The sequence below is a fragment of the Lathyrus oleraceus genome, chromosome 6, assembly GCF_024323335.1.
Source record: "Lathyrus oleraceus cultivar Zhongwan6 chromosome 6, CAAS_Psat_ZW6_1.0, whole genome shotgun sequence".
NCBI classification, from domain to species: Eukaryota; Viridiplantae; Streptophyta; class Magnoliopsida; order Fabales; family Fabaceae; genus Lathyrus; species Lathyrus oleraceus.
In genome coordinates this window covers 351017920-351027463 of record NC_066584.1, presented here as the reverse complement: position 1 = coordinate 351027463, position 9544 = coordinate 351017920, and the positions used below count along the sequence as shown (strand labels likewise).

General features: G+C 33.0%; 1 protein-coding gene across 2 annotated transcripts; it reads left to right on the top strand.

Annotated features, from left to right (window-relative positions):
- Positions 1-3844: 3844 nt before the first annotated feature.
- On the top strand, positions 3845-7414 carry LOC127098606 (probable receptor-like protein kinase At2g47060). 2 transcript variants are annotated; one of them, XM_051037242.1, is made up of 8 exons: positions 3845-4090; positions 4865-4980; positions 5186-5436; positions 5529-5655; positions 5893-6166; positions 6411-6543; positions 6666-6752; positions 6868-7414. In XM_051037242.1, exons 2-8 carry the CDS (start codon positions 4896-4898, stop codon positions 6994-6996), a joined length of 1086 nt encoding a protein of 361 aa, XP_050893199.1. In that variant the 5' UTR covers positions 3845-4090; positions 4865-4895; the 3' UTR covers positions 6997-7414. The 2 variants fall into 2 exon arrangements, with proteins under 2 accessions (XP_050893199.1, XP_050893198.1); XM_051037241.1 differs by having other exon boundaries at positions 3846-4090; positions 4887-4980.
- The last annotated feature ends 2130 nt before the right edge of the window (positions 7415-9544 follow it).

Genomic DNA, 9544 nt, shown 5'->3' with positions numbered 1-9544 from the left:
GTTTATAGGAAGAATTGAAAAGAAATTGAAATTAATAAAAACCTCAAAGTAGAATTCGAATACAACAGATCAACTCTTTGGAAATTAGCTCTCCATGAAATCTTCTAAGAAATATTATATCATCAAAATTCAGAATTAGGATTACTATAGTAGTGAAAGACCTAATATAATAAAAGGAAAATTCAGGCCCTTATAGGATCCGACCCGAAAATTACAAAAACTGGCCCAAACTAACTATTTTAATTAAGTCTGAAACTTCAACGAATTATTTGGCCATTCTTCACTCCGAATCTGATTTTGTCTTCAACATGAAACTTTTAGCTTTTCTTCTTAGCTTTCCAATGCATATCAGAACGCGTTAATCCGACTTCTATAGCTCAAGTTATGATCTGCATAGTGATAATGTATCAAATAATTGTTTATGCTGAAAATAAAGTAAAAAAATAAACTTAAATCTAAAAGCATAATAAAATAGTAAAATAAGTAAAATAAACTAAGTAAATGCCTAAGTACAATTATAGAAGAATGTGCATCCAAATGCACTGATCACAACAAAAACATGATAAAATGATAAGACAAAAATATTCATTCCACTCTTAATCAACTTGGACTTAGAGGATTTCATTTTAGGATCCTTGCTTGGAGGCCTTTTCCTTATCTTTGTGATACTTTGTAAATGTTGAATTTTATTTGTAATTTACATTCATGTTGTAAGAATGACATCATGACACCACCTTAGGGGGACATGTGTTGTAAGACCATTATCCTTTGTTTAGCTTAGGTTACTTTTGCACACAAAAGACTTTCTCCTGGACTACCTTACAATGTGAGTCTTTAATTTCTTGTTGGTTACTTTACATTCATGTTGCATAAGCCAAATTTCATAATCAAAATAAAATAAATCCTTGATTCAACGTCAAGTGGCATTTTCATAGTCAAATTCAAAACATTTAATAATTACGATTATTATTGTGCGCCACGAGCCTTAAGTGGTGGAGAATGAGTAAGAATGGAGCATTCCTACCCTTACTCTAATTATTTTGGACGCAAGACGCTTGACTTGTTGTCTAGAATAATCACCTCCGCCATAGACTTTAGTACGATACAATCACAAACACTCATTTCATAAAACCCTTATTCAAGGTAAAAATAATACAACTCATCAAACTCATTTTTTTATGCCTTAGAGCATCATCCCGAAAACCCTTTTTTCAAAGGTAAAATCAACCAACACACAAACATTTTCTACTCCGAACTACGGAGCTCTGATTCCTCATCCCCGAATGAGTGATACGTAGGCACAAGGGCTTCAATCCCTGGCGAGCACTATAATAACAAAAACACTCCCCTTTTCCCCATATTTTCGTTTGAAAATAAAACAAGGATAGATAAATCCCATGTATGTAAAACAACCCAAATGGTTCCCATGGAGTACCATGGACGTAAGGGGTGTTAATACCCTCCCCTTACGTAACCGACTTCCGAACCCAAATCTCGGTTGCGAGACCGATTCCTTATTCTCTTTTAGCGCTTCCCGCGCGCGCCTCCTTTCCGAGGGTTTTATTGACTATTTCCCCTCTCCTCTCCGATAGAGGTAAACTAAATAAAATTCGGTGGTGACTCTTCTGACTTTGCCCCTCTTTGGCATCTCTTTAGTCCCGGTTTCGTTATCGTGAAATCCCGGTAGCAACAGTAAGAAACAGGTTTTTGTTGCTTTGTTAACTACCAGGCAAAATACTTAGCAGCTGATAGTTGGTTTGCTCAAATTTTGTGGCTCAAACAACAACTACTTGATTTTGATATTAGACTACAATGTATTCCTATTATGTGCGATAATACTAGTGCTATTAATCTAACCAAAAATTCAGTGTTACATTCTCGCACTAAGCATATTGAGACACGTCACCAGTTCCTATGTGACCATGTTGAAAAAGGAGATGTTGCATTTGAGCATGTTGATAGCAAAAATCAACTTGCAGATATATTTACAAAACCTCTTGCGATCGAGCCATTTTCAACATTCAAAGGGAATTAGGGATACTTGATATCTCAAATCTTGCCTAAATATGATTTGTTGTTTGCATTTTATATATGTTTGCTTTAACTTTCCTTGGAATTTCAATCACATATTAGTGCATCCTTCATCAATTCATACGCGAGGTAACATTGTTCCATTTTCCCTCTTTGAAAGTAAGCCTTTTGCTTTTACATGTTGTTTATGTTCTAAATGCTTAATATGCTTGATGTATGAACTAATTCATGAACGTTCACTTCAAAAAATTTCAATTGATGTATGTCAATTATATGCTTATAGTGACTTCATGATATTCTTATTCCATACTTGAAATATGTTCTTGATGTATAAGCTTGGCATCTATTATTTGTTCTTGCATGATGTATGTGAGATTGTTGTTTATCTATTCCGGCATAAAATATGTTTGAACATGTTATAATGTAAATGAAATTCTTGTAGTGTGTCATGGTTATGATAACATTTCTGTTTTTGGTTTGAGTGGTGATAAATCTAATATTTTTCTTGCTAGAGCACATGCGTGTGCAACATTCGAGAGCACCAAAGGTATATGTCACGTAAGTGTGTCGCTTTTGTAGCAACTCAAGAGTTTTTGATTGCATTGTATCCGTAATTTTTCATATTTATTGCATATGTTATTTGGCATGAGTTGTGGCAAACATGTTATATCAAAAATTCTAAAAACGTCACCTTGGTAAAAACGATCATTCAGTTCACGCCACATCTTAGTTGTGCTATCCATCCACATAATGCTTTGAGCAATCTCAGTTTCTACTGAGTTGTTGATCCATGACATGATCATGGTGTTACAATGATCCTATGCAATGAATTTGTGATCTTCATTAGGTGCTCGTGGTAAGGAGCCATTGATGAAGTGAATCTTGGCCTTGGATCGAAGAGCCGTGGTCATGGATCGTGACCAAGAGTAATAATTATTGTTGGAAAGTAAGGGGTAAACAAGAACTAATGCAAGATTTTCATTCAGATGCATGAAATAAGGGTTAAGGATATCGGTTTGATAACCCTTATTGTGATTATTAGATGATGATCTTCCATTGATGCTGCTTGTAGAGCTAGCAACAAACAAGTTGAAGAAAAAAGAGAAAGAAACGACGAGAATGGCAAAAAACTGAAGAAGATCAAGGTGTCACAGAAATATAAGAATGGAGGATTGTGAGCAAGGGAGTAGCAGAAGAAGCTTAGATTGAAAGACCTATGTTACCATGTTAAAGCTTGAGCTAAACATGATACATGTTCATGAAAGAATGAAGAAGAATATGAAAAATGCTCTATTCATTATTCACAAAACTAGCTATTACAAGAGTACATAATTGCTTATATAACAAGTAATTAGTTAGAGATGTATTCCAACTTTTTCCAAGTGTCAAAACAAAAAGAATTGGAGTTAGTTACATCAACTAACTACCTGTCTCTCTCTTTACATTCAATCAGTCTTGAGCTCAAATCTAACTCTAAAAAATATCCCGTAATTTTTTTTTGAAAGATATTATTACTTGTAATTATTTTTACAATTGTGAAGAGAAAAATAAAAATAAAAAATTTAATTAAATACATTTACAAAAAAATAGATTTATACCATACCTATATAAAAGTTAAATCTTTTACATTTACCGACAAAATGTTCTTTTTTTACCAAAATAATAGTGTATAGGTGTAACCGTGTATGATGTAGTCTCAAAAAGGTCAAGTCTGGCTAGCCAAACTCGGTGCAAAACACGTAAAAGGAGAGAGAAAAAAGTGATATACGTATTTAATTAGTGTAATAAAAAACCACTCTATCGTATCGTATAGTACTACTTAACACAATTAGTTTTCTCACAATAATCAAAGTTCTTATTCCAACTCAAAGCGAGTCAAAAGCTTTGCTGTACCTCGCCCTCTCCTTTATTCTACGCACCCTCTCTGCTTATCCTGCGCTCCCTTCACCGTTTCGTGAACTCAAATACTCAACACTACGCATCTTCTCCTCCGTATACTTCACTATCCACCGCTTCAAGACTCTCATCTCAACAATTTCGCACTTTCGTTTCGTTTCAGGTAACGTATTCATCGATCTATCATAATCTTCATCCTCACCTACTTTACTATTGCAATTTTTTGTTGTTGAAAATCTACATGTTGTTTACGTTTTCGTAATCGAGTTTCATCGACGTTCTTATTTCAATAATTTGATTCATGGATGAGCATTTTTTTTTTTTGAATTTTGATTTTTGCTTTAGATCGATCTGTAATTACTGGCTTGAATTTTGATAGCAGTTTGGCTGATTGGCGTAAACTGATTCGATCTGGTTTCGTTTGCTTCACTGGATTTGAGTTATGTAACTGAAGCCTTGAGTTTTATCATATTGTAACAGAAAGTTACGTTAATATCACGCTGTGAAATTGTTGTTCAAGGATGATGATATTAAGAAAATAATTTAGAATAACACTTAATTTTTTTGTTTTTCATGGCATTGATTTCTGAGAGGTAGGTAAAGTTGTTGCGAATTTTAGCTAATATATGAATCCATTGAGTGGAAGCATCTTGTCTGATTAATTTATCATACCATGTGAATGAAATGAAGCTGTGTTGACTTAAAATTTAATAATAGAACTCAATGTGATTGTGCAGAAAATTCACACAACTGCAATATTCTGCAATATTTGCTTCTTTGTTTCGATCAATTTGAATTGTTCGAAGTTGTAAGATCACTAGGATGTATCTACTTTCTTGCAATGAGAATTTGCATGGAAGTGTTACTTTTTTATTTTTATTTTTAATGGACTATTCTTCAAGCTTAAAAATGAAGTATTATTAATATGATCTGACAGGCTTATGAATTGATTTTATTAGGAAAGAAGCATGAGTTGTTTCAGCTGTTGCGGAGAGGATGAGTTCCACAAGGTCGCCGAGAGTGGCGGACCATATATTGTAAAAAACCCAGCAGGTAATTTGATTCATAAGCTAGAGGGTTGCATCAAGGATGATGATATATATAGTTTGCAACTCAGGAGAATTCATGTATTTCTTTGTAATATTTCCATTTGGACTCATAATATATCATTTGGATGTTGCTTACAATACTTCACTTTGTTAATTTGTTTGATTATATTACTCTCGTTGAAATTATACTGGTAAATTCTATTATTCAGGAAATGATGGAAATTACCATGCTTCTGAGTCTACAAAACCGGGAGCTCAGACTGTTAAAGTGCAGCCCATTGAAGTTCCGGAGATACAGGCTGATGAACTAAAAGAAGTTACAGATAACTTTGGACAAGATTCTCTGATTGGAGAGGGATCGTATGGAAGAGTTTATTATGGAGTTCTTAAGAATGGCCAGGCTGCAGCAATCAAGAAGTTAGATGCCAGTAAACAGCCTGATGAGGAATTCTTGGCCCAGGTATACATGTGTTACAACCTTGGCTCAGTATTTTTTGTTGGGGCATTGAAGTTATTTTCTTACTGACACCTTGTGGTTTTCTGAGCTTTCAGGTTTCTATGGTGTCAAGGCTGAAACACGATAATTTTGTCCAGTTGCTTGGATACTGCGTTGATGGAAACTCCCGTATTCTTGCTTATGAGTTTGCATCTAATGGTTCTCTTCATGACATTTTACATGGTATATGGTTTTTTCTTTCAGTTGGTCAAGTTTGAAAAGTATTAATGTCGATAACCAGTGGTTGAATTTTTTTCTACATTAGAGGAGCTGAGAAGATTATGGATTTTAACATGTTTTTTCATTTTGTTTTTGATGCCTTAACAGACAATGTATCTCCTCCTTGAGATATCTATTAGATTAGTTTGTATTTATATTGATTGTATGTAAATGTTTCCATCGTTGATTTTTTACATGTAGGCAGAAAAGGGGTTAAAGGAGCACAACCTGGTCCGGTTTTGACATGGGCACAAAGAGTAAAAATTGCTGTAGGGGCTGCAAGAGGGCTTGAATACTTGCATGAGAAGGCTGATCCCCATATTATTCATCGGGACATCAAGTCAAGCAATGTTCTAATCTTTGAAGATGATGTTGCAAAAATTGCAGATTTTGATTTGTCAAATCAGGCTCCAGACATGGCTGCACGTCTTCATTCCACTCGTGTCCTTGGAACCTTTGGTTATCATGCACCTGAGTAAGATTTCAAGTTACATGTCAGATCACATGCTTCTTTTTATCCTTATTGGATGTGATGGAGTGAATGCTGAAGAATTATTGGAAAAGCCATATAAAATGTCCTTTATACCACAGTTGACTTGATATGCATGACCAATTCCTATGTTGTGTTTCTATATCTTAGTATCAATTTGAGAAAACTGTTTTATATTTAGTTTCCAAGCTTCAACTACTAAACATTATGCCTAATCTTGTGGATGCAGATATGCAATGACTGGACAATTGAATGCTAAAAGTGATGTATATAGTTTTGGTGTTGTCCTTCTGGAGCTTTTGACAGGAAGGAAACCTGTTGATCATACACTACCACGTGGACAGCAGAGTCTGGTTACCTGGGTACGAATTTATGCTATATCTTTACACCCTCCTTCCATTTTCCAACAGAAAAAATAAGTTTCTCTATTGTTATCTACTGTCCACTCTAAATCCTTGCTGATCTCAATTGATGTGTGTTTCAGGCTACTCCAAAACTCAGTGAGGATAAGGTCAGGCAGTGTGTTGATACAAGACTAGGAGGAGAATACCCACCAAAAGCTGTTGCGAAGGTGTTTACTGTCTTTTAGTATTTTTTGTGGGTTCCTTTATAGGAACCACACCCAGTTATTGCCTTAATTAAGAATAATGTTCTGTTATAACACCTTGATGCCTGGTTGATTACAGATGGCTGCTGTTGCTGCATTGTGTGTGCAATATGAAGCTGATTTCAGACCTAACATGAGCATTGTAGTCAAAGCTCTTCAACCTTTGTTGACTGCTAGAGCTGGACCTGCTGGTGAAACAGCAAATTAACCTCTCTTTATCTTTTTCTATATCTGTGAGTATGTTTACAAGTGTGCATGCAAAATATAAGAGACTGCTTCAGAAGCTGGTATTAAATTGGTCGAACAAGGCTTTTTGTCCCAAAGGTTACACTGCATTCATTTTGTTCATAATCCATGAGGCCGTTTGGGGTTTCTCTGTTTCCTCTATTCTTTTTTATGTTATTTGTCGGCTCTATTTTTTAATTCTTTCTACTTGTACTATTGGGATGATTGCCATCTTGGGAAAAATTGCAACATGGAAAAAGCATGCCCAAGAGGAGAGTGAGTCATTGGACTACTTCTTTGGAAGTTATCAAATGGCTGCTGTTCTTACCAGATTAAGTATTTTATTTTTGGCTGAACTACGCCTTAATATTTATAACCATTTTCTGGGGTTGGTACTTTAAGTTTGACCATTTTTCTTGAATAGGTCTTTAACTTTTTTTGTTAGTCTAGTGCACAACAATTGTTTTTTTTTCTTTTTTAAATTGATCTAATTTTTTTTAAATTTTATTGAAATACATTGACATGCAAAAGAGTTTTACACTCTCAGTTAAGCTGAGATGTTGAATATTATAAAGATGTTGAATATTATAAAGAGTTTGACTTTTATTTTAACCACCTATAAAGTAATGGAAATTGATGATGGTGATGAATTGATAGTGTAAAACTTTTATATTGATCGTGCATGTTAATTATTTATTTTAAATTGATCATTTATGTTGCATTGTATTCCAATGGTTATTATGTGTGACATTTAATATTGTTTTTATTTATTTATTTTAATTTTAAAATTTGATGATTTATGTTACCATTATACTTGCACGGACAGAATGTGTGACATTTGAAATTTATTTATTTTGGTTAATTTTGTTTAATATTTATATATTGAGATAAATAGAAATCTTATGGTTAAGTTATTTCACTCATAAGTATGAGTTGGATTCGTGAAATACAATGATTGTTTATGTGGAATAAAAATTATGGTCAACATTGTCATGAAAATGCAATATAAATGACAATAGAGCAAGTTGAGATTTTTTTTAAAAAATTAACTATTATTTTTAAATTAAATATCAAATAATCACATTTTCACACAATTTATTAAATTAATTATTTTTTAAATAAAAAAATTATACGATAAAAGCATATCACTGTCTGAGGCGCATGCTTTATTTATTTGCATTAAGATGCCACTGTCTATGGTGCATGTCAAAGGCTAATATTGTATGCATGTGTCAGTTTTTTTACATCATTGTCTATTGTTTTTTAGCAATATTGCAGGCATATGTTACTCCTCATGACACATGTTTAATAGTCTTTTGCATGTATGCACCACTCTTCGTGACGTTTCTTTTATTAAATAATTAAAAATAAAATAAAATATAGCATGCGTCATTGACGGCGACATTTACTTTTATTGTATTATGTACATGTGCGCCACTAGGATTGATTCATCACTAGTGGCGCTTAGTGTTGCCATGCAATTTTTTTATTTAAAAAAGTGGTTAGTTTGATAAATAATTAAAAATCGTAAGTTGAGTATAATTTCTAAATTAATGTGTAAATATAACATAAAAAAAATAAATCCAAAAAGTAAAATATTTAGGATCTATTTAGAAAAAAAATGTCAAACTATGAATTTTCGATTAAATTTGTCTTTGTTTTATAACTCACTCTATCTCTAAATGTATAATTTACTTTTCATATTTGTAGTTTTTTTTAATATTAATTTTGTAATAAACAAAGATAGACATAGCAAAGTCAAGCACATACTCACAATTAAAAAATTGAGATTCTATAATAGTAAGGATCGTAGTATAGATCGGTGGTTAGATGGTTTTTGATACACAAATTCCTTATTTTTAAGGTAAGTGTAGAACATATTAGCATCTTTATAGGAATATTATGGTAGAAACATAATAACTAAAACTCTACATAAACGAGATTTTAGAACATGTTTATACTTAAACACACATGTTTTATTTCATTTTCTCTTGTCTTTCATATGATACGAGACATCCCATTTTATAGTTAAGGAGATAAACAAAAGATAAGAAACACACTATTTATAAACATGCCATCCTAATCATGATTGAAATGTTTTTTTACAAATGATTGAATTTTTTTTTGATTATAGTGATACATTATTGTAGTATTTTTATACAAGAAGACAAAACACAACTATTCATAAAACACTCTTGTGACACTTAACGAACATCTGTCAAATCAGTCTTTAAAGATGAGATTAAAGACAGATTCTAATCGGACAAGTATTCTTCTGAAAAGTAACTCGGATAATGAGATGACTCGTACTGCCAATTGTCATCAAGCATTTCCTTTGGGTTTGTTCCACGGTCCTTCCGATGGCTCATCTTTCATTGGAGAATCTTGTTTCTACTTAGGAGCCTGACCCGAGCTTTCTCCAGATTCGTGTATCTTACTTAATCCTTTAATGACTTAAGCATGTCGTATCAACTTTGATTTTTTCTTGATCATGGAGATTAAAGAAGACATAATCCATCAATTTCTTTGTA

What these genes read in the sequence shown, in the direction of transcription:
- LOC127098606 (XM_051037242.1), top strand. Translation starts at nt 4,896, where the DNA reads ATGAGTTGTTTCAGCTGTTGCGGAGAGGATGAGTTCCACAAGGTCGCC. An exon ending in TCTTCATGACATTTTACATG is followed by an intron (nt 5,656 to 5,892) that starts GTATATGGTTTT and finishes TTTTACATGTAG; the next exon opens with GCAGAAAAGGGGTTAAAGGA. An exon ending in CACCAAAAGCTGTTGCGAAG is followed by an intron (nt 6,753 to 6,867) that starts GTGTTTACTGTC and finishes GGTTGATTACAG; the next exon opens with ATGGCTGCTGTTGCTGCATT.